At 39.2% G+C, this 25,769-nt stretch overlaps 1 protein-coding gene across 1 annotated transcript in view; it reads right to left on the reverse strand.

Moving 5' to 3' along the window:
- The window catches only part of CLASP1 (cytoplasmic linker associated protein 1), a 170,847-nt gene that overhangs the window by 43,871 nt on the left and 101,207 nt on the right, over positions 1–25,769 (reverse strand). Inside the window, exons 21-31 of the mRNA XM_077181637.1 lie at positions 25,218–25,244; positions 23,614–23,781; positions 18,406–18,513; positions 14,788–14,850; positions 10,808–10,911; positions 7,151–7,395; positions 3,503–3,566; positions 2,181–2,183; positions 1,780–1,943; positions 818–896; positions 401–544 (exon numbers count right to left, since the gene is read on the reverse strand). Coding sequence (XP_077037752.1) covers positions 401–544; positions 818–896; positions 1,780–1,943; positions 2,181–2,183; positions 3,503–3,566; positions 7,151–7,395; positions 10,808–10,911; positions 14,788–14,850; positions 18,406–18,513; positions 23,614–23,781; positions 25,218–25,244 — 1,169 coding nt within the window. The remainder of the gene's footprint in view (positions 1–400; positions 545–817; positions 897–1,779; positions 1,944–2,180; positions 2,184–3,502; positions 3,567–7,150; positions 7,396–10,807; positions 10,912–14,787; positions 14,851–18,405; positions 18,514–23,613; positions 23,782–25,217; positions 25,245–25,769) is intronic.

Below are 25,769 nucleotides of genomic sequence, written 5' to 3' on the forward strand. Positions count from 1 at the left end.
TGGCAGCTTACTGATTTGTTTACTTTCTTTTAACAACATTATAACACTGAAGTTGTATTAGCTTTCAGTCTACAAAGCACAAAGCCTTCACCTAAACAAAATACAAACCTAGAGATATTTCCAGAATGCTCAAGAAAAAGCACATTTTCAAACCATGATCTCTTTTTGTATGGTAATAGTAGTTAAAGTCACACAAGTAAAAAAATATATGAAGACATGTTTCAGAATTGTGTGTGGGCTAAATTGACAGTTTTGTTTGGACAGTGAGGTATGTAAAATCAGGAATTATTAAAGTTTGAGTCTGATCACTGAACTTTTCATTACCTTTATGACAGGTTTGTTTTTTTTCTCCTTCCTGAAGAGCAATAATTACTACAATTACTTCATCCTCCTGGCTTACCTTTCTCACATCTGAGCTCTTTGGTTCTGTAGTCCAAGTTATAATTCTAGATACAGCAAGTCTTGTCTCACTGGAATTCACAAAGTCTGTTGGATCCATCTGTCTTGCCAAGGACTCAATATACTTCAGGATGGCAACTTTGACCTGAGAAATGCAAAGGGATTTGTGAAGGTCAGGAGTTGGCAAAGATGCATTTTTTCCATAGGAACAGATCCCACTACAGATTGACAAGACTTACATCACATGGTGGGGAAGAAGTATCCCTGGGACATGTCTCCAAGTTGCCAATACAGTTTCTATATCATGCCCATAATACAATAATTACCTTCTCATGAGTTCTATGCTTTATGACATGCCTGACATGACAAGCTAAGACAAGCACATTGATGCTTTAGTGAAATGGCTTTTGATACTCACCTTCAGGTTTGGTGTCTGGGTCTGATCTACAATAAACCTCATCAAAATGTTAAATTGCTGATCAAATGGAAAAGAATCCCTGTCCAAAGGAAACAAAAGCAAAGATGTAATGCAACATAAATGAAATTAACTCAATACCTCAAAGCTTACATTGCAGATTTCAACACACTTTTCTTCTTGGTAACTTTACCATCAATAAGAAAAACTCTAAGCTTAAGGATTAGCTAGTGATTGACAAAATACTGGAGAAAACTGCTAAATCAGCATCTTTGCACACTGTTACTCTACTGTCTGTACACTTCTGTTGGCATGCCTGTCCATTTCATTTCAGACTCTGCTTTGCTCCCTTATCTCTAGAAGCAGCTTGGTTTATCTTGTCCTTAGGTTTCATACCTGGTTTTGATCTCTCTCCTTTTTTTTCCCCACTATTTTCTCCTAGATTATGACTAGTTTTTCTTTTCTTTTTTAATTATCCTATTTCTAGAATGAGCTCATCTTTACTGTAATAGTATCCTGTGCTGGACACACTTTGCAAAAGACATGGAGTACACAGTTGGTGTGAACACTGCAGTAGCATTCAAGGTCTTATCCTGACCTGTTATTTGTGTTTGAACAACATGAAAGAGGTGCTGAACTTTGTGGTAAAGCACCATTCATATTCTGAATACTGCATTTTTTTGGGTACCTGACAATCAAAAAAACCTGGTATCTGAGCATACACCCCACAAAACGCTAAAATTAATCCATTATGTATTTTGAAATTTATGCTTTAAAGTTATTTATTTACAAGAGAGACTTTTTAATTCAATACTTAAAACACTGTGACATAACTTTTTTCTCCTTTATTCTGATATTCATCAAGATTGAGCCCTCAAAATACACAGCACTGCTGGATTTCTAAAATCACACCTTCCTGTAATCCCAAAAAAACCTCAGCAACATTTGCCATCTGAGTACTCTACCTGGTGACATCCAGAGCTTTTTGAACCTTTGCCTGCACAGACCCCAACAAATCTGCTCCCATTTTCTTTAGCAACTGGGTCAGGAGAACAAAAAGCCAATCCTGCAGGTCATCTTTATGAATGATGATGAAATCAACCAGAGTTTCCAGAAACATGCTGAAGACCTATAAAGAAAACAAGTGTCAGAAAAACAAATACAGTTCTTAAAATAAAAATATTCAAAGGGGAAGGGGGTTTACAGTCTGAGTTTCATGATGATTTTGTTATAAGAGTTTCATGAATGAATGATTTTAGTGACTACATTGCTCTGGGAAAAAAATCAGGCAAGACATGCCTACAATGTGTTGTATTAAAATACCACATGTAACAAATGAAGGAAGGAAGGGGTAGGAAACACTTACTCTCTGTTGGGAATTCCACGGCAAAGCAGGCCATGCAACAAAACAAACCACTCGTTAGCACACAGAGTGATCAAGGATGCAGTTTCTCAACAGATAAAAGACAGAGTCATTCAAAGTTGACATTTTCTTAAAACACAGTCTCTTATTATATGCCTTGGATCAGATTCAGTCTCATCAGTCAAGAAAGTAACATATGTTTACATACAGTTATATGAATAAAGTTAATGTGTTTAACACCATAACTAAAGAGTTTGTATCAGTAATTCTACAGAAGCAGTGAAGATGACAGATCACTGCTGCCACAAAGGATATACTTGAGCCCAGTGTGCAATAAACTCCCACCTTACTCAGAAATTGGAATTATTTTGCAAACAAATAATTACACCTTCGCCCTTTCTACTCCACAAACCTTGGGGAACCAAAGCATTAAGAACTTACAGGTAGGTAAGTTGTACAAGCTTGGTGAGACCTGTGGGACAGCTGGCCCACAGTAGAATTAAGGCAAAAAATGCACATTTTGAGCAGGACCTGTGACAGGCTCCTCTGCCTGCTCATGGAATTTCCACTCAACAATCATTTATTAAAACTGGTTTACCAAGAGGTTTTGAAGTACAATGATTTATACAACTTATTCTTTCTCAAACTGCATTTAATGCGGCTGCTAATGTTTTTACACAGCCATATTGGTTTTCCTCAACTAGCAAAACTCAAAAAAGGGCATGAAATTCCATATTCCTTTTTCCCTGCTCTTTCTTAGCTGTCCATAGAAATCCACTAGTCTCGAACATGCCTATGGACCCTACATCCCCATTCTGTGGCCCACTTCTTAAAAATGTTTGTAAATTCATGCCACAACCTTTAACTTCCAAGGTCAGTGATTTAAGGAAGGCAAAGTATTAAAGACCTTGATTATGAGAATCAGAATAGTATCTTGGTGAGACACCTACTCCCAGGTGCACACAATACACAAACCCCAGTGGCTGTGATGTGGCTCATGACCCCTAGAGGAGACCACTCTTCCCTGTGCATCACCAGAAATACACCCTAGAGAAGTGCAAATCAAACTGAACTCCTGGCTCCAGGAGGTGACCTCTGAAAGGCACCAGGCTGCTCCTCAGGCAGCATGGAGTAACCAGCTCCTATCAACATGAGAGAGACTGAGACACATCCCCTCCTTGTAAAAAAATGCAAACCAAGGAAATTTTCAAATGCCAGTTTTCCCCAGCAGATGGCAGGGGGAATACAAGCCACTCATCTTGGAACAGTGCCAAATGTGCACACACAGTAATGTAGGAGAGTGAGCCAAGGCTTTGTGATCTTACCTTGCTGTGAGGGTCAGCAAACATGCGAGTAAATATTTCACACAGCCTTTTTAACTCCACTCGGCTAAAATACATAAATAAAACACAACATTAATGCCAACGTTTTAGTTGCAGCATAGAAAAGAAAAAGCAGCTAATAAATATTAACAGCTGAAAGATCTAACCCTCTTTATTTAAATGTTACTTCAGTCACACTTCTGAAAACTTTGTATATCTAGGCAAAGCCTTTACTGGCACTTCAGTTTAACTGCTGGGATCACCAGTTTTACATTAAGAATCTAAGAAACACTTTTTTTAAAAAATCTTAAACCAGACAATTTTATTTTCTGCTGCTTTTATTTTCTTTTATATTCTGGATTACAGAAGGCAACTTGAAATGTGCATGTTTGCGAGGCACTTAGTTTCTGTCTGGGTCAAGGTTGCTGAATCACTGAAATGTGCATTTTTTCACCTTAAACATAGGTTTTTCGAGTCTCCTTTGTGTCAAGTATTTCAAATTTTCAAGTAAAATCAGAACTTTCTGGTTATATACTAATCACATCTTTTGGGTTAAATTCCCAGTTGCTTCAGTAGTATCAGTCTAGAATTACAGATTATTAACAGATTCAGAACGGACTCCAAAGTCTGACAGCAGGCAGGCACATTGAGGAGCCAAACATATAGAAATGGAAGAGACATTAATGAATGGCCAACTATTAAATTAGAAGATAATTACATCAAGGAACAATCTAACTTCCTATTTGTAAGAGATTATTAGCTGCTCAGTAGTGCTCTTTTTATGGCAGGAGGAAAAAAGAATGATGCATGAGATACTGCGTTGGAGTCAAACACAGAACTCTTTGGTGCCAAAGCTCTTATCTGCAATGTATTGAGAAGTCTTAGCTTTCCTGCAAAGCAAACTGGCAAAAAGGACAGAAGCTTTTCTTGTTTATGGTGCAAACAAAACCAGAGCAAGGCAGTTAGGTTACATTTCCTGCATACTACAGATGCTAATGGACATTTTTCACAATTACAATGAAACCAGAGCAACTAGTGAAATGAACACTGACTGCTCAGAGAAGAGTTACTGAAGATTTTGACTAAAGGGAATGTATTTCCAGACCAACATTAATTCTACAATCCACCAACTTCTCTCTAAAAGTAATCTTCAAACAGGCCAGAATAAGGCAGTAGTCTACAGATGCTTTATGTTACATTGTTTTTAAGAAACACAGAACTTCTTTTCCCCCAATAAATCTATGCATGAAAGGCTGATTAAATTTTAAAAGGGCACAAAACCAATGGGTTTAAGAGTCTGGGAGAGAGGGAAAAGTCTTCGTAACAACATCACAGTAAGCTGTCAGCTTAATTCAGGGTGAGGCTGCACAGGCTCAAAATGACTACAGCACTCTCCTGACATCATGCAGATTGCATGTCTCTGAATGAACCCTTGTTTATTACTCTAATGAATTTCCTTTCTGGACAAAGGTTATATAAAGTCAGCAAGTATATGCATGTCTGTTTCTAAAAGCTCACAGACCCAAGGTAACAATGCAAGCACTAAACTGCAACAGGCAGTGGAAGAACATTTCCTTAAGGGCCTCGTTTGCCTTGTTTTATTTAGGAGACCTTACGGGGAGCCCTTAAAAAAGTAGGCCACATAAAGCTCTATAAAACAAAAAGGATGGGAAAGTGCCATTCCACTTTGCATGCACATCTCTGGATATGCAAATCCCAGCTAACACAGGATCAGCCATCTTTCAGTTCAGAATACTAAAGAAAACCCAGCCACATCACCGCCTCTTATTAATGTGTTTCACCACAACAGAAGGCATCAGGTTTAATTACAAGACAGACTTGCCCCTTGGACTAATGACCTTGATGATGTTCTCAAGATGCCGTGGGAACAAGCAGGATGATAAAATCTAATCATTAGAACAGGCACCAGATCAACTCTGAACCAAGGAGGAAGCAGATCAAAAGAAAACCAAAATGAAATACAGAGAACTAATCACAGTATCAAATTTAAAAAATAACTGCACAGAGGTGTAGTTTCTGGGACAGATTTAACAATTATTCAGGATCAAAGCTAAGACAACTTGCTAGCTTGAGGGACTGGTGACAGCACAGTTCAAAAACTACAACCAGCAGGGTTGAAATCAAGAGTTTAATTCCACCAGTATTTCTGCTAAGATCTACTGACCTGGATAAACAGCCCATCACCAAAACTTCTCAGAGCTTCCTCCCTTGCAACTATCCCCAGCAGCACTCCAAACCTTGCTTATAATCCTCACACACTTTTGTGGCAAAATCAAAATCTCACCCAACTTTTTCATAAAAGTGATGAGGTGCCACTGTTTTTCCAGACAGTTTGTTAAAGAGAAAGAAAAAAGACAATGTACATGGTGGAAGTATCTTTTAAGAGACTCAGAAATAGACCACATCAAAAAGCATCTGTGATCTAGAGACTAACTACCCATTTTAAAAACCTGTAGCTCTTCCCATTTAAGGCCTGAATTACATCATGGGAAGTGCTAGAATATTTTTATAATGGCAAGAAACCAACTTTTTCAGGCCTGCCCTCAGCACACTTTTATTCAGGCTGTTAACATGAACCATCAAATTCTTTTCAGCCAGTGTGAAGCCCTTTTAAAATAGAAACAATTGCACAAACCCAAGTAGGGAGGCTCTAAACAACCACTTATAAACTTGGCTATAATTTAAGTACATATAATTCATAACAGAAAAATAAAATTGTCATTCACAACTATTTGTGAATGTTACCTTCAAAGAAGCCAAGAGATAAACAGCTTATTTCAAACACTTTCTCCATAAACTAAGGGTGAAATGTCTATGGCCTGAGAGCCAGCTGTTTGCTTAATGTGACCTGTGGCCATAGGGAGTTTCCAAATGACTACTGGATAATTCTGAGACCTACTGGGTAATTCTAAAACCTCTTTAAAGGCGTGATGTGCCAAAGGTGTTTGAAGGGGTTATGTGGTTCTCAGCAAGGGAAAAAGGTCTCCCTCTCCTACCATATGCAGTTTCAGAGCTGGTACACATACTTCACAGCCCTAAGAAACTTCCCTCTACATTACAGACTACGTCATTTATATGACACAAGTTTCTGATATAAAATTTTTCAAGAGTTACAAACAGGATCTATAATTACACCTAACACAGCCTTCATAAAGAGTCAAAGTACAGCCAGCGCCAGCACTGTCTGATCTCAGCTTTGAAACACACACCCCGAGTCATTTTAGAGTAAGTGCAGTGTTTGCTTCACCAACTAAATTGCCATGGGAAAAAATACTGAGGGTTCAAACAGGCTAATGTAAAAATGGCACCACCCTTAGAGTATGTTAACAACAGCACCACTTTGGGAAATTTCATGGTGCTACAACAACACCTATCACTGGAGGTCTTCATGAGACAAATGAAGGCTAGGAGAAGACAGCATGCTGACCTGAGCCCTTTCTACACTACTGCCACCAATTATTCTGACGACACAGCAGAAACCTTTCCAAAAATTAAGTGCAATCCCACATTGTGGAGACAAAGCCTTCACATGGAAGACACTACCTGTCTCCATAAGGCAGGTACATAATACTGCCTTCTGTCTGCAGTCATTCCTAATGAATTACTGACACCAGAAAACTATGAAGTCACCTCAGTGTCCTCTGGCTCTTCAGTAGATTCTGAAGGCCTATGAGCCCCTCTTTCCTTTCAGACCAGTTGGAGCTGGCGCAGTGGTTGAGGACCTCAGCCACATCTTCGGTCTGGCGCAGGTAGTGCGGAATGCCCCCGTTCCTGGAGCCGTAGGAGCGCTCCGAGCAGGCGCTGGAAGCGTCGCTGTTGGCATCGTCATCCGAGTACATCCCATAGGGCTCATACCTCCTCCTCACTGGCTTCTTCTGGAAAAGGGGAAACTCACAGTTATCAACTTATTTATAGTTACATTGATGCCAAAAGCAAAACATTCTATTTGCAATCACTAAAAAGGAGATTAGTGCTACTGTGATAGTGACTGAAGTGTTTTAAAGATGTCACCATGCATTGCCTGCTTACCTCTCACAGCAGTGCAAGAAGGAGCCCACTGATTTCAGTGAGACTGAGTGACTCAGGGGAAGAGAGCCTGCCTTCCCCAGCATGAAAATGATGTATTTATGCCCAGTAGAATTAAGTTACTGGTAATGAAATTAAATACAATACATGTTCTATTGGCAATAATGGTCAGTTCTATTGTTGCAGATACTATGACAATACAACCTCTACTTTAAAAAAAATAAAGATAAGGAAGAAATAGCTGAAAGAATCTGTGCTGGCATGCCCAGTCACTTTGATATCAATACTGAAGTGACTCTAGAAATGCACTGGATATGGGAGATGGCAATTTCTCTGTTAGTCTGGGCTAGGATTCTTTCCAGAGGCTGCTAAGGGAGTTGAGTACTCAAATCCCACTCATTTCCATAGCATGGCATTAGAGGACCTAATTCCCTTAGGTACATCTTTGACTGCCTTGATCCTTACAGAAAGAATAGTAGCATAATTGGCAGCAAAAAAAACCTCTTAAATAAACCTTAAAAAAATGGCGTTGACAACATAATGTATCAAAAAAAAAAAATCATCTATATTCTCAAGTGTTTGCTACAGAATTCCTTCCAGTGTCCAGTCCTGCAGGTCTTGGACTTATGAGCCAGCAGAGTTTTGCTTCCACTAGGACTGGAGGATTGAAGCATAGAAATTAACTCACGTGCAGTATCATGGGCGTTAGCAACAGGGTGGGGAGAGTTGGAAAGTAGAAATAAAAAGTCAAGAAAGCACTAGTACCTTGCTCCTGGAGTCTCCTAACAGCTGTAGGCAGGAAAATATTGAAGGGTGGGAAAAAGCATAGAGAATTATGTCAGAAGCTTATGTAGGGTTTGTTTTTGCAACAAAAACGTATAGCAAATGTGTCTAAGCAAATTAAAAAAAAATACAGTTTTTGCAAAATAAAAGTGGGTATAATAATGCCTGACTTTATCTCCTAACTGTTGCACTACTCATACTGGCTACAATTTCCTTTAGGGATCTCGGAAGTGAGAATATCTGTTAAAACTTTTTAGGAGCAGATCTATACTCAGCACCTCTTTTCTTACTTTTAAGAAATCTACAATTAAAAATACCAGAGATTTTGGTAGCGATTTCTCTTTCCCCACATATTACTAGCAGCGTTTCATTTTAGAGTCTTGCAGAGAAATCCTGATGTGAGGAAGTTGCTATCTACAGTACAGCACACTTAATCAACTTCACTTGCCAAGTTCTCTTTCAACCCACAGTTCTTACACCACACTGTTTTGAAGATTAGCTTCTTTTAAGACCCCCTGGTTGGCACCACTGGCTTAAAGGCTTTACTTAACAGCAAAGTTTCCATCACCCTTTGAGCTCTTCTGACAGACCCAAGCAATGATTCCCAGTATTGACACTGTGGGTTTAGGCCAAGTCCAGCTCAAACAGAAGTAGTGGATCCAACAGTAATTGTACAGAGGGAGAAGAGGTCACAGAATGACCCACCATGTTTTGTTCCAATTGAGGATTTGGCTGAAGCCATCTTTGGAGAAGTTCTTTTCATTTCTTACTACATGGAAAAGACAACTCTCTGAAAACAAGGTTACTGGGTAAAAGCTGGCATCACAACAGTCTCTCAAAAGGAGCCTGCACAGGCTTTGTAAGTTGCCTGTTGTCAGAAGGCAATGAAGAGAAAACTGGGGTGGTGGGAAAGAAGGGATTAACAAGATTGTGTTGCATCTCCTGAAGCTGTACAAATTCAGATTGATCAACCAAGTCAGCAGCACCAGCTAGTTTCCTGCTAGACTTAAGTATTTCCCTTTTAAGTGCTCAACCCTTCAAAATTTTAACATTTCAGTTTAATGTTACTTAACATCAAAGCTGGAATATTTAAAAGAGTACTCCAAGTCTTGCTGAAGATTAAGTCACACCCAAAGAAATCTCAGGGCTCAGCAGTCAATTGAAATACTGTGACACTCTCCTCCCTTAGAAACCTGTATTCAGCAGCTGCTCACATGCAAGGATAAAGGCTGATTTCATTTACACAGGCAAACCATTGTCTGTAATTATGTCCTGAACTGCTCTGGTAGCAAATTTGAAGTGCTGAGAGCAGAAATGGGCTCACAAGCTATTACATTTGGTGATGAAAATGCTCACTAGTGATTCAAACCACTACATGCAATAGTCCCATCCATTATACACTGCTTTACCTTTCTTTGTTCACAAGTACTTTCTTTGTTTTGAAAGATAAATTTTGTAAAAAGGGCCACTTTTCTGGAAGTACTCTAATAGGTGCCATGAGCTGGGTGATAATCAGAAATAAAAAGGAAAATGTTGGCCCTCCTTGGGGAAAGTGAATTAGGAAATGTAGAAAGGCCATCTATCACAAACACTGGCAACATGGTTCATCTTCCTTAATGTGCATCTGAGACAGATTCTGAGAGATCTGTTTCAAGATACATCAGGAAATCCTTCCCTCATTCAGGTCTACAGCTGGAGAAGACCAGTGGGTACCCAGCTAGCACTGTACAATAATTTCTCCTGCCTCTACACATCCTCACTCCCCCAAATATTCGAGGTACATACAAAGGCTTATCATGTGCCTTCTGAAAAGAAGACATTTTCTGGGTTCTATCCAAGAGATACCACAGTACAATAAGATTATACAAGACAGCAACATTTTTTAAAATGACAAAATTTACTAGGAAAAGCAGTGAATGCTTGAAAGTATTAGCAGCAAACCAGACAAATACTATTCAACTTACACCATAACAGCATGAGATGGTACAGATTCCATGCAAGCCAAGTTATGAGCTCTCTGTGTATCTACCCAGGTGCAAATAACACAGGGCAGAAACTTGCTCTTGCTAAAACCTGATCAGGAATTGACACTAACAGAGAATGCTGTTTTTCTGACAAATTCTTCATGCAGGTAATAGGACTGATGGAAATCTCTGACCCCCTGAGTGCTGAGCACCCTCACAGTGCTGGGCACATCCTCTGACAGCCAAGTGAAAGGCAAACAGCTGATTCAACCCATCCTGCAGCTGTAGTACCAACCCACAGCACTCTGTCTGACGACAGCTGCAGAGAAGTGACATGGAATCAGCAAAAACATACTGCTGCCAGTATACCCAAAGTCAAACCAGCAAAAGGTAACTCTACAGCATCAGACACTGGCACAATCAGGATAAAGCTATTTAGAAAGAGGAGAACATACGTACAGGTAACTTTAAGCCACTTTCCGGAGTTGGAAGCATTTTGTATTTTTCCTCTTACCAGTGCATCGGCCACAGCAGCCTCCAGATCTGTGCTGGTGCTCAGGACTCGCATGGCATTCACAGAAGCAGGCATCCTGCCTGGCTGTCCGAGCCCAAACCGGTCTGCACAAAAGACAACAGTGAAAGGGATTGTTAAATGATTCACATTCACTTGGAATCCTAATCAGGTGCCCCAGTAGTTCTCCCCACAGACTCTGGGAACTCACAGTGCTTTTCCATTAAATGCCCTTTTACCCAGAGCTCCACAGAGTCTGCCATTAGGGTAAGAAATAAACTATTGCCTGTTGGGCGTTGGAGGCAATTTTGGATCCTCAGGGCAACTTTTCATTTATTTATTTTAAGATGGGAAGCAGGGTACTTATTTTCTGTTTCTTTTTACTCAGTTGTCTCAAAGTTTTATTTTAATGTCAGAGGCAGACAGGTCCATCCCAATCTGGCACTCTCAAAAATCAAGAGAGCTTCTCATTAACTTCAGAGAGACAGAACCATGCCCAGTGTCAGAACATGAAAATACTCGAGCACTCATCTATCCTGCAGCCTTTTCTCTCAGGCAAGGATGTGAGACTAGCAGCACCAGATTAGTCTATTTTATGTCTCAAGGCTTGATTAACCAGTAGAATATACCCCTACACCTTCACAGTATAAAAATTAAGTTAACAACTCACTTGTGAAGTGACTCCAATTTCTGGTTCTCTTGAGAAGAAGTTTAAATTCCAGAGCTCTATCAAAACTGGTTTTGAGCAGACAATATAATCTTTTTTCCCTTTGAATTTGATGGCAAAGCTCTCAATGGCATCCAAAGCAATGGCATTGAGTTTAAAATGCCATTTACACTCCTAACATTAATTAATTTACTATCATTTGCCCAGTTTACCAAAAAAGTTACTGAAACTAGGAGTTTTTTTAGCAAAGACAAATTCAGAAAAGCCCACTAGCAGAGCTATGACAGAATCAGTAACTTAAGTATCACAGGCCAGGTTCTGGCAGCCGAGTCCTTCTGGAGCAGGGGGGGAAATCAGATACCAAACACTGGGATCCTGGCTCTGGTCCATAAGCAGAAAGATTGGTTATGACATTCCAAGTTTTTCTTCCTGTTGTTTGCTCATGGAGGACTCAGACCATCCCTCCTGGAACATATGTTACACCTCTGTCCCTGAGCCCACACATGCCAACAGGAGTTTTGCCAGCAAATTCAGCGGTGCACGGATCAAGCTGCAGGAGCCCATTTAAGAGACCTTCAGCTGATCCACATCAAGCAGCAGGAGAGTGGGGTCAAGTCACACAGGTCTTTTAATACTTCATCTATAATTAATTTAACAGTGGAGAAATACTGCTTATCAAACTGCTGAACCATATTGTGGATTTACTCAAAAGTGAGGCCAAACATGGTATTCAGCAGCTTAATGTGTTTTTGGGGAAAATACTGCATATCAAAAATTTAATTGCTTTTTCCTTTATGAACCTGCTGCAATGAAATATCTTTTAGGGATTAGCTCACACTGACATGCATAATTTATATCAGAGATTGAAGCTAGCCAGTTCTACTGTCCTAATTACAAAGCTTTATTCGAGATTAAGCTACTGCGGGGATATAGGGAAGATTTTTAAAGTTCAAAGTATTATGAAAAGAAAAAAACCCTGCAGACTAATATTTATTTCCAACAGAAGTGATACCTATCAAAATTTACTGTTTCTTAGAGTTACGTACCCAGACAAGACATTTCTGATTTACAACAAAAGCACATTTTCTACAAAACACGTTACAAGGGAAAAAAAAAAGAAACAAATTTCTTAGAACTACTGCCAAAAAGTAATCAAATCATGACATTTCACGAAGAAATAAAAGTTGTATGTGTTATTACTATCCCCTTTTTTAATGCACTTGGGTCAAAGAATAATTTCAAATATGAAGATGAAACAGTGCTTTATTCCTAAAATGGAAAAGTCTGTGCACACTTAACAGAAGCACAGAGATGACAATGCAGTAGGTCTGACTGAAACTAAAGACACCACTACAGAGATATACACACTATAAAGTTGTACAGAGGACAAGGATTTTCCTAAGTATAAATGAGATCTGGTACAGTACAAGGGCTACAACTGTTAAGTTCTGGACTTGGTTTTATATTTAAATCCAAACCAATTACATTACTCAAGTGTTACTGAGATCAAAATTTGGCTTTAACTTTTGAAACTACATAGCATGAAAAATACCAGTCATTTGTTTTTGAATAAATTTAGTGTTACATTAGAAAAGGGAAGATAGTTGGTTGGGGTTTTTATTAAAATGAAGAACAAAATGACAAAGTAATTCAATTGTAGATCAGTTTAAATACCCAGCATAAAGAAACAAAATTGAGCTTTTTTAACACATTAAGTACAGTGTGGCATGCTGGCTTCTATCTCCATGGCTATCAGGAATCTTCTGTACTACTTTGTTCAGTGTTTTTGAATTTACAACACCCAAGTAACTACTCCAGGTTTCTTCCCCCTGACACTGCTGCCATCCTGGAGTGCTGAAATAAGAGCACAGGAGAGACCTCAATGTATCTCTGATGTGGGGCTGGGAATACACCTGGCTCCAGGAATAACCAGCACAGTCAAGCCCAAGGTTACTGGGCAAGAAATCTGCAGATGATGCTCTGGCCATATTCCCTCATCTCCCTGGCTACATTCATTCATTATACTTGTAACAAACTTGGTGAAAATTTGCAACCATCATTATTCATTGTATTTTGCCATTTTTTAGAATATTTTGGCCTTCTGTAGCACACAGGTAATCATAAAAAATTTGATTATGCTTTGTACCAATCCACAGGAGCCAAACATGAAGTGACTATCACAGGAAGTCAAAAGCAAACAAAGCTTAAATCTGTATTACATCTGAGCTATTTCAAATATTTTTAATTATTTTGGTTAAATACAAATTCAAATTGTTATCTGAAAAATGCCAGTCAAATTAGCTTGCATCATTTCTGTTGAGTAACATGATAAGGGAAATGTTTTGAGAATTTTAATTAAGCGACAGCCATTTAACTAGACTCATGAGAAACACAGTATTTTTCACTCCCTATCTGAAGGGTGTTAATTAAATAACTTTCAGTATAACAAATTCCTTATAAGATTTTAGCCTCCAAGAAAACACTGAAGCCCTCATCTTCTACATTTTCTTTGTCCCCACAATTAAATCCCTGTTGTCCCAAAGCTAGCACTCATTCAATTATTTTTAAGATTCCCAGTAAAATATCCTTATTTCAAAAGGAATTATGGGTTCTCCATAACTGCAAATCCAGTACAGGAGTGGGACAGAAGTAACTGGAATCTGCAGATTTTTCTCATGATATGCTACCATCAGTCACATTATGCAAAGCCCAGTGAAATTAAGAGATTTTTTTTTTTCTTTCAAAAACTTCCATGTACTTTAGACAAGGCCTTGAAAAGTATATGAAGGATGGATCAGCATGTGTTATGCTCCAAAGTTCATTCTGAAAGCTCATCAGGTGCTTATTTTTTGCTGCTTTTGAGTATTTTGGAGAGGATTCCACAAAGAACTTTCATTAATAGAGACAGGAGTCCAGAATATTTAGTAATAATGGGATAAAACCCATTGGGATCCTGTCCTAGGCACTGGAAAGTGCTACACTGTTAAAGAGGAAAAAGAATCTGCAAGTACTCTGCATCAGTCAGGATTTAGCCCATGCTGCACAACTGATCCAATTTACAGGAGAATTGAGAAAGCCCTGGATCACCCTTTGTTTAAACACTGTTCACAATGTTCCTAAAATGCACAAAATTAAAAACATCCAATAAATGAAACTCAAAACAAAAAGCCACGTTGAACAAAAGCAGAACAGAAAGCCCGGCAGCGGTGAGAAGCACATGCCAAGTGCTGGCTGATGCACACGATGGCAAATGTTAAGATGGTGTAAAACAAGACTACGATTAAGAAGCGGATTCATGCAGTTAGCGCTTGTTCACCTGACTGCCCAACAGAATCAGCAGTGGAGAGAGCACTAGTGGACCTGGAATGACGTCGAGAAGCTGCAAGTAGAAGGAATGGCAACACCCACAGGATTAACACACATTGAACCCGAGACAGAAAATGCCACAATCCAAAGGGGATGCGTGTGAGCGCCACCGGCAGAGGTGTTTCATAGTGACAGGGAATGGCGCCGCGCGTGGATGCGGAACAGCGACAGTGCGAGCCCCGCCGCCGCCTGCAGCTCCCCCCTTCCCCATGGCCATTAACACGATGCATGACAGAACTCATCTGGAACAGTCCCAAACTGGGTGCAGCTCAGCAAAAACACCCCGATGCACATCAGTCACGTTCCAGACCTGCAGGTCTGGCAGGCGGCCGTCATGAGAACGTGGAGCACGTAACTACAGAGAAGGGTTTAGATGTGTCTGATCTAAACCCCAAAGTGAAGCCATGAGGAATGGTTACGAATTGTGCTTGCAGGTATTTTTCCACAACGTTCTAGCCTATGCATAATAAAATCAACGTTAACAAAGAGAATGCGTAACCACATAAGTAGGAAGAGTCATACAGGGAGGTCACCAACCATTGCACAGGTCCTCGGGTTGGTTTCTTTTCCAGGTAAACACATGTACACACATATTCAAGTGTTGCTACTTCCAAAGGTCCCTTGCTTTTAACAAATTTTGCATACATGTTTCTTGAACTTTAGTATGTACATGCAGAGCTAAGGAGAATATGCACATCACACACCCATCTAGAATGACACATGTATACAAATTGTTAAAAGCAATGGAGTGCACACAGTAGCAGAGGAGCCTAAGCCAAATATAGCTCCCACTTCAATTCCCAGTTGTTAGCAGCACATCAATCAAAAAATGCCTTTGGAGAGGTTTTCAGTTCTTGGCTTCAGCATACAAGTGAGTTCTTTATGAAAGCAAATGAAGAACGGGCCCAGTCATTCCCAAATTACACAAATTTAGTCTTTCAAAAGAAGTTTTCCCTATGTCTAGCAAAGGACATGCTCACCAGCTCAAAGCAACTGACCCAAGAAACCGACTGTTCATTTAAGCAATTCATCACCACAGACTCACTGAAGGCCTTGCTGCTTTAACATCATAACTAGTACTGTCAAGAAACTGAAAAAATAAAGCAGAATCACCTTACAATACAAATAGGCTTTGTCAATTATGCACATAAGTGTGCAGCATAAAGTTCTAAGTCGTCCGTTTAAGGCAAAGCATTCATAAACACAAATACTAATATAATGAAATAGGAATCAGCAACGTGAGAAGAAAAAAATGTTGGGTTTTTCTGACTTTGAGAGCTTCATTAAAAGCTATATGTAATGTGGCCTTTAGCCATGGAGAACACATGCATTTATTGAAGAGAATTATCTCACTGATGTGGTAAGTAAACTCATCAAAGTTTTGCATGATCAGTGCAGGATTATGGACTGAACCTCACAATTAAGGTTCAAAGGTCACAATTGCTTTCCCCCAAACCAGCCACTGTGCCCCTGTGGAGACCACTGTAAGATCAAGGCCCAGGGAGAAACAAGAATAACAAAAAAATGTTAAAAACCTACATCTCTGCAAGGAGGCTGACTGTTTTACTAACTTAGGAAGCAGGATTCATGATACACAGACATGTGTATGCCTGTACTGCAGCCCCAAAACAACAGGATGTCAGTGCTGACATTGACCATAATGCCATTAAATACAACAGTCTTGTCATTTCCATTTAGTTATTCTAAATATAATTCACAAATATACAAATTAATCTTTATAAGCAAAAAAAAAAAAAAGAATGGCAGAAAACCAGAGTATGAACAGCAGGATTATATTACCTTTGCATTATTGCAAGATTAACTGGGTTCTAAAAATACTGTAAGAGAACCACATTGTTTTGGCTTGAACTGACATATATAAATTTCTTTGAGATGAATTACACACCACATAATTAACAAATTCATGAACATATTCGATCTTAAAGCTTGTCAATGAAAACACAAGAAAAGGTAATAAGGTAACAACTACATTGTGTTATTGTTGTTACATTGATATTTCCTCCCCATGTAACCTTTATGACCTAATAACAATGTATTTCTTGAAAATCATTACTCTTCAGGTAATTAAAAATCATGAACTAAAATGAGATTATGCTTTCCTCACAATTTCCTCACAATAAAACAGTATAACACACATCTGTAACTGACTGTACACTTATAGTCAGTGTAAGAGTCAGACTCAACACTGGTGGAAGTCCAAAGCTCACAGCAACTATGGTTCTGATACACTGCATTTACTTTTCAGAACAAGGGCTCAAGGCAGTATTTCAATGACTGTATTTTCAATAAAATAAACAAAACACAGCACAGTGACATAGAACACTGACAAATTAATACTGAAACCCAGCTTACTTATACATTTTGGCTGGAGGAAAAAAGCTTCATTCAAAATTAAAGCTAGGCAGGTTAACTATAAAAATAAGCTACAGATATGGATCAACTGTCTTTTTCTAGATCTGGAATGAAATCAGCTTCATTTAATCAATAAAATGTTCATCTATTTATCTTAAAGAGCTATGAACCAAGTTATGAGTGCAAAGTTGAACTCCTTCCATTTTTCAGCAGAAGTTGAGATAATAATGTAAAACAGATTATTTTATAGCTCAATATAATGAAGTCATTGAACCCAGAAGCTTCTCCAATATTAAAACTTATGCTCTGTTCCATTTACACATTACATCATACAACTATATTTTGTCACAATGTGCAAAATAGATACTGTAACACCATTCTTCAATAAATTACTACATAAATGAAGAGGGTCTGGAGATTACTGTATTTCATGTCTGAGATGACAAGTTTTGATACAAGAAGTAATGTATTTGGTTGAACATATGATATGGCATTTGATCAGAAACATTAACTATCTTGCTGTATTCAGCATTGTGCAGAAAAACTTCTGCATAAGGTAAGTGTAATGAGATTTTCTATTTGTACTGTACACTTTAACTGCAGTTTAATGATGCTCCTTTAAAATCTCAGTCTTTCCTTGGTTTTACACTGCCTGACAAAGTTTCCTACAGCATGTGCAACTTAATTATGATTGACTATCCTGTAAAACCTCTACCAAAAGAGAGCTTCTATCTCCACTGGAGGATTCAGGATAGAAATTATATACTGTAACTGTACCTAGCTGTAAGAAAATCCAATCATGAATAATTGAGTCACTCAACAACAGGCTACAATGCTACAAAAACTACTTCACTGTGACCTAGAAAATCCAGGCTTGCCCTCCCATAGATTTCCATCAGTGTTATTAAGCGAAGCACAGCAGCCCAATAGAAGCTGATTCAATCAAACTAAAAATTGCAAAAGTTCAAACTAAGCTATTTCCCTGCTAACAGTGAAGTGCTGAGAACCAGAATTGAAGCATGCAGAAGGAAACAGAAGGGGAAAAAAAAACGGGGTTGGAAACGGGGAGTGTCAGGAATCCAGAGGACAGAAAAGAGCTCATTCCACCTAGCAGTGTCTTGAAAGGGTAATCACAACAAGGGAAAAAGGCAAAAAAATATTGACCCTTAAAGCTCCAATGCCTACATGTACTCACCAAGTGGAGGGAAGCCCCGAGCAGGGCTTGTATCTCGACTGCTCTCACGGCTGGTATCACGACTGCACCCCTGACTCATGCTGGGTCGGGGGATGCGACTGCTCCGTGCTAGCATGCAGCATGGAGAGTTTCAGAGAAGGTGAACAAGTTTAATGAGGACAGAAAGCTCAAAGTCAAGTCACAGTTCTGTTAGTTATGGTAATTATTACATTAGTAATTACAATTTGTAGCAGCCTGCTCAGGCTCTTTACAAACCAACTACCTTACATGCTGAGCTGTGTTTGTGATGTGAAATTTCAGCAGCGTTAATGTCTGGCTGACAGTCTGCTTTTTAATTAAGCAATCCAAGTTTTGTCATTCAAGTAGAGCAGGAATCTTCAATCATTTAGGGAAGCTCTACTGTTGCAAAACAGATGAGGCTGAAAGAAACCCTTCTGGAATATTTCTTCCTTCATTTTAAAATAAACACCCTTCTGGAACAAATGAGCAGACAAAAATTTCTTTAAGTAATACCAATATGATGTTTTTACATAGATTTGCCTTTCACAGGGAGAGTTTTTGAACAAATATCCTAAGGAAAAAAAAGGTGTACTGCACAGACTTGCAGAGATATGTTTCTCCAATGAAAGATAATGGGGAAAAAATATTTAGAACCTGAATACCTGAAAGACAGGTTAAAAAGTGTTTTGAATTTGAAGAGAGCAGTAGCTTCAGATATTTAACAGAAGCTAACTTCTGCTCCTCAGACATTTCTAGAAGTTTATCTTTATGGTTTTATATGCACACAGTTTGAGACTTATGCACACTTCAGGGGGGCTTTAAACTATACTCTTTACTTGTACAAAACCCTACATGCTTGCAGATGTTTGAGACCCTGAATGTTTTAAAAATGTTTGCAGAAAGTTATTTAGTAAGCTTTATGCCTGATGAAGAATACAATATTTTCTTAGAGCAAAAACCAGCAGTTAATTGTCAGGAAAATTTAATTACAAGAGGGATTTCCCTTGCTCTTTTAAAAAGGCAGTAGCATATTTCAAGCGTTCAGGAATCGCTGTTGAGGAATTTTCTCAGGCACAGAGTAAAACCTAATCTACCAGCTTTGGTGACAACACAGCAGAGGTACATATGCATGAACATGCTAATACTTTAACTGTACCCTAATTTTATAAAAATAATGTCATTTTGCATGCTTCAGAATATATATATATATTCTTAAAAATCTCTATTGGTTTGTATACAGAACTTAAATGCTAGACTCAAGCTGAAGTTCCTCTACAGTGCTTCAGTGCTCTCACATCCTTCAAGCATCCTTCAAGCAAAACAGTACAGAACAAAATAGAAACCTTCATATTTGGGTTTTAAAATTCAAATAGGGTCTTCTGCCAGATTCTTGCTTTGTCAAATCCCTTCAAGTTTTGCAAAACCAAGTTCATATCTCTGCGATGAATTAATGGTTCTGATGGTTGACCTCTGATGTCAGAGAATGTGAGATGAGCTATCAACCAAGCTGATTAGATCACCACAATGTCTAATGATAGTGAGTTAAATGATCATACAATAAATATGACAGACTAAATTATAAGAGCTGGATGAAATTAGGGTTCATGAGTACAATAATCCCATCTCAGATGTACAGAGGAAAAAGCTGACAAGTGAACTACAGGTAAAAGTAACGCTAAAGTTCTCCACACAAATACTTGGTTTGAAATTGCAGACTCTCTAGAAGCAAACTTCTCATTCTTGGGTCTCATGCTTAGATGTAAATAATGGCAGCCTTCACATCAGGTTTGCACAAGCAGTCATTTCTCATAAACAGAGAAGATCTGCCCATCTTTTCTATAATACAACTGTACTAAAAACAGTAAAGGCTCTTTAGAGAGGGAGAGATGTGAATGATTACAAAAATTAGAGGATGCACACAATAGATTCTCCTTCCATACCAGCTAACAGCAGCAGCATGAATATGAGGAAAATGCACTTTAATTGCATTGTCCTACACTAGTAGGACAATGCTACAGATGAAGCATAATACTGACTGCACAAACAGAACACCCAAAGCCAAACACTGGGTACTTCAGGATTAATGGTCAAATAAAAGGATTGCATGTTGCTGGATACAAAATAAAATTAAGGAAAAAAAATGGATTGAAAAGAACTGAAGGATGAGTCTGCTGTGGACTCCCAGGCACCTGCCTCACATTTTCACCACCATGTTGTGTAGAGAAGATTTTGTATCAGCTACTTAGACTATTTCCTTTAGACACTGCCAGCAGTAAAGGCCAGCAGTGTTGTCATTTAGCAAAGTCTCTCACACTGTGACAGCCTGTCTCTGCAGTGCAGGGAGCAAAAGCAAAGAAGACAGACCAAGTCTCAATTGGAGAGTTCTCAACCCCCAAAAGCTGGACAGAAATCAAGTGAATGAGTAGCAAAACGGATTAAGAGGAGTAGGCAGCATGAAAGCAGACAGTGTGTCCACAGCCAGCTCTGCTGTGAGAAAGTCTAGGACAGGACAAGGACGGGTTGTTTCCAATAATATTCCAACTTTGTAATGTGTACTGTACATCCAAGTTTTACCAATTTCATCTGGAAAGTCAGAGCACTCCGACATGGCTCACACCATTATTAAAACACATTATCAAGCAGTCTTATGCCAGTGGAACCCGAGAGATGCAAATATCCCCAGCAGAACATGAAAGTGCCCCTGTTTACCAATCTACCAGAAGAAACTGGTATTTCATTAGGGTGTGAATTTTAATGATTCTTAAGTGAAGACTAAAAATCAGCAGACGCTTTCTTACATCAATACCAGCATTTTAAAGAGCCTGAAATTCTGCCAAACAGCCAAAGGAAAGCTCTGCAGTGGGGAACACCCAGGCAAGGCAAGTCAAGAACTGCCTGCAGATTTCCAATGAATGTACACAGCATAACACCAACAGAAAGAGTGCTGCTGCATGAAGCTGATAGGCAGCTGTGCTTGCTCCACTTTTTGGAGAATGGCTGTCTTGGACCTCTCACTTCTTTCAGATCCAGCTGTGCCACACAATCTGCAGAGCATCCAACAGAATTAATTAACTTCAGGCTGATAATTTTCAATCCATGGGAAATGGACATCGCCTGTTTGAGCACATGATCTCCTTCAAGGAGCCCAAAGAAATGCTCAAGATTAAATGGACTGCACTCCTCCTTCCCCTAGTAAAACTCACTGAGCAGACAGCAGAGGCAGGCTTAAAACTGAAGTGTCACAAGCACAGACATACAGGTGACCACACAGGACCTCAGAACACTGAATGTTCCTTGTTGCACTGCCTCTGGGGAAACAAAATCTTCTTCAGGCTTCCCAGCACACAGAAGGAATCTACTTCATGGATACCTGTAGTCATCATGGAAATCAAAGCTAGCAGCAAGGTACTGATGCTAACAGAGGGCTCTATTATTGCTACTGCCCCAGGAGAGCCTGAAAAACCCCAGGGATGGTTTCTCCATTTGGAATCAAGGTGAGTGGGAGTTTATTTAATGAAACGAACAAACAAAATAAAATATCAAGGAAATATAGGGACTGAAGCAACACAATAAAAAAGCATAAAATACTGTTAGCTACTATGTCATAAAGTAATAAGTACAATGGAATAATGGTATATAGCTGACAGCTCAAAAGCTATCTCCATCTAGGTCAGTATTACAACTTTCAAAATCCAATAAATAGAAAGAATTTCTGCATCTGAACAGTAAAGTGTCCGACACTCCTGTTCCCATAACAGCTCAACCCAGGCTGTGTCCATCAACCTGGGAGGAACAGGTGAAAGCCACACACTGATACATGTCAGATCTCTCTCCCACTCTCAAAGAACAAGCACTGCTTATGTTCTCAGGGAGCACGTCAGAGAAATGATACAAACTACTCTTTGAAAAGAATTCAAGGCTCCTGTAATATACCTGAAAGCAGGCAACCCAAGAGTGAGGATTCTACACAAGGCAATTTCCCTTCAGGTGCTCAAGAATGTTTCAAATCAGACCACATAATATGATGATCAGCTTAAGCATGTGTGATGGTACCATCCACCATTCTTTGCTTCCTCCTAAAAAACAATGCTCTTCTACACAGTGACAGCAGAACAATTACCTCTGTGTTTGGGAGGCACTTTACATTTTCAAAGCAACGAACAGAAAAGCATAATGTATTCATACAGAGCCCATAAAATAGAGCAGACAGGAGAAGAACACTGAATTTGGAAAAGCAGTCACAATGAATATGCAGTATTTTTTATGAATCATAATGGCATATACACTCAGGTGCTTTAAACTCATTTCAGTATACTGGAAAGAATGAATGAAATAGTTCTTTATTAACAACCTCCACTAAATAAAGATGCAGCTCAAATGTAAAATATAAAACTATTGCTAAGGCAATAGTTACAAATTTAACTGCCAACAGTAAGGCTACAATTTCAATAAATTTAATCTACTGGTAAAGTTTCTGGAGATAAAAATAATTTAGAATCAGTATCATTTAAAATGTTCTTCTACATTAGCTTCAAACTTATAAAATAATTTATATTAAAAATGAAAATGTTCAGACAGCACACTGAATACCTTTTCACTTCAACTCAGCTACATAAAGTTTTATATATATATTTACTCACCTGATGTTAAAAAAAAGTCTGCTGATAAATTTGAAAAAAGAAACTATTACAGAATGTTTACATAACAGATTACAGTCACTGAGAGGAGAGTATCAAAAGCAGAACAATTACTACCTAAGTCTAAAATGCGTTCTAAGGACGTGGCCAGGATATTAAGGATGAGAGAAGCAAACCATTTAAAATGCAGAATTTCTAAAATAATCCAAGAAGGTACTTTTTGCCCTTGATTCCATGTGACTGTAAAGATTGCTCAACTCATTTTAGGAATAAGTTTAAATGAGGTCTCATTGTTCTGATGGTTATTCACAATTGTTCTTGCTTCCTGATCTAATAATATTGCTCATGTTGACTTTCAAACAGAAAACACATCGTGACATCTTTAAGCTTACTTTGAAACCATAAGCTCAACCTGGAAAATTGAAATTGCTCTCCTACAAACCACAATCACATTAACTTGTCAGCTGAAAAACTCAGAAGAATAACAGCAAGATGAACAGTTCCCCAGCCAAGAGGCAAGGCCCTCCTTCAGGCACATGGGCCAGCAGGTCCCTGCAGTGACTGCTCTTACCTAGGCCTATTCTGTTGGGACTCGTCTCCCGGCTGCAGCCCTGGCTCCGAGGAATCTTGCTGCGCTTCTCTGAGGAGGATGGCACTGCCTGGACTCGGGATGTTCCACTGCTCAGGCCACCATAGGAGCTTCCTAAGAGCTTACCCGGAGAACTAGAGCGGCTACCAGCTAGGAGAGAACCAGAAACGAGGAACAAACAATTAAAATCCCCCAAGATTTTAAACACACTGACAGCAAAACTGGAACACAGTCAACTCTATGTAAGAATCTAATCCAAATCCCTCAGAAAACTAATGGGAGTGCTCCCTATAAGCTTTCAAGAAGACTGAGAAAAGCCCATGGACAATGAACACTGACATCAGGAACCCTCTGCTACCCATGTAGATCAAGCCCAAAGCAGACACTGCAGTGTATGAACACCCTAGTTGGCTTTTGGAGAGCTTGTGGAGGTGCTGGGGCAGCCTTGCTGCAGCAGCAAGGGATTTCGAGGCTGCCTCACCTCCTCATAAAGCAACACCAACCAGGCTGTGTGCAGAGCTGTGCTGCAGTGCCCTGGCTTCTGGCACAGGTCACCTGCTGCAAATCAGCTCAGGCACCTTCGTGCTACACTGCAGTGGTGGCATTGCTTTCCTGCAATAATTCAGTGAAGGAAAATAAAAAACCCACCACATCTGAACAGATCAGCACAATAATGGGTAAATCCCATGAGCCTCACACTCGCAGAGATGCTGGCTTACTTAGGTCTGGCTGGTTAAACATAAATCATTTATTTTTCAGATGATGAAAATTTTTAGCAAGTTGATTAGTTGGCCTGTTTTATTTTTCCTTGTCTATTTGAATAGTACATGGCAACTTTACATTTCTTCTACGAAATGAATATGTGAGCCCCTGAAAATCTGTGGTTGCCATTGCTATTTCTGACATTAAATTTATTTGCTGAAACAGCCTGGAAAAGTATATTTGAAAGGGTTGCAAGAGCATACTCAGGCAAGCTCACATTTTGAACCAATATTCACACTGATTTCTTGCTGAAATGCATCTCACATCTCAGAAAAATTTCATTTCCAAATACTATTACAACTAGAGTACAATGAAAGTTGAAGATTGTTCTTCTGTCTTAATGTAAGAAGATAGGGAATTCTATTAGCATCACGAACAATACCATAGCACATGTATAAAGTTACTTGCCCCCTCCAATTTCTTGGCCAGAGCCATTCTGAACCAATCAAATATACTCCAATACTGTATGAGATGCCAGCTCCATTCTCCCCACCCCAAAGTGACAGGTGCCAGTCTTCCACACAGCACCATGACCTATGAGTCACTGGTGTGAGCAGGGAGGAATTGAAGTAACTGAGAGAAGAATTCAGCTCCTGGAGTTTGAGCTGCAGCAGTGAGCCAGCTTTGACATCAGAACATACGCTTACCATGTTTGATCAGTGGGAGAAAGCAAAGTCCCCTGCCATACACATTTTGATTTATGACTTCAACAAAATGCATTTAAGTCTTACAGTTAGGAGAGAATGAGGAAAGCTAAAAGCTTAGCAGTTAAAAAATGTGAAGGAAATAACGTGAAAAAGCAAGAAAGGGAAAATGTTTCTTACCACCAGCAGGATTAGCTGATCTGGATCCTTGATTATGAGGGCAGACCAAGGGACAGGCAAAAAGTGGATTAAAAGACAGCAAGACAATACAGCGTTCAGCATGCGGTTTGTGCTATACACAATACACACAGATTTATTTACAAACATGTGACTCCTAAAGCCTCTGCAGAATGCAGTGAGTTAATGTGCAGATGCAACTAAACTTCCCAAGGTTGACCAACTTCTCAGCAAAATGTCAACCAAGACCCAAGTTCTGCTCTAAACTGCACCCCAACCCAGTCTGCAAAATTACAACGTGGTTATGCACTGTGTGGGCATGGAGAATCTGGTCCTGTGACCAACTCAACATATTTGAATTTGTAAATTATTCCATGCAACATTTGTTTAAGGATAAAGATCACATCTAGTTGAGAAACTCAGCAAACTAGACCAAGACAGCAGGTCCAGATATGACCACCTGAAATCTTCATAAGGCATTCTATAGAAATATTAGGTCCATAATCTTTGAAACCTTTAAAGAATAACTATTATTTAAATACTTCTGAGATTTGT

Source organism: Agelaius phoeniceus, chromosome 7 (assembly GCF_051311805.1).
Source record: "Agelaius phoeniceus isolate bAgePho1 chromosome 7, bAgePho1.hap1, whole genome shotgun sequence".
Lineage (NCBI taxonomy): Eukaryota > Metazoa > Chordata > Aves > Passeriformes > Icteridae > Agelaius > Agelaius phoeniceus.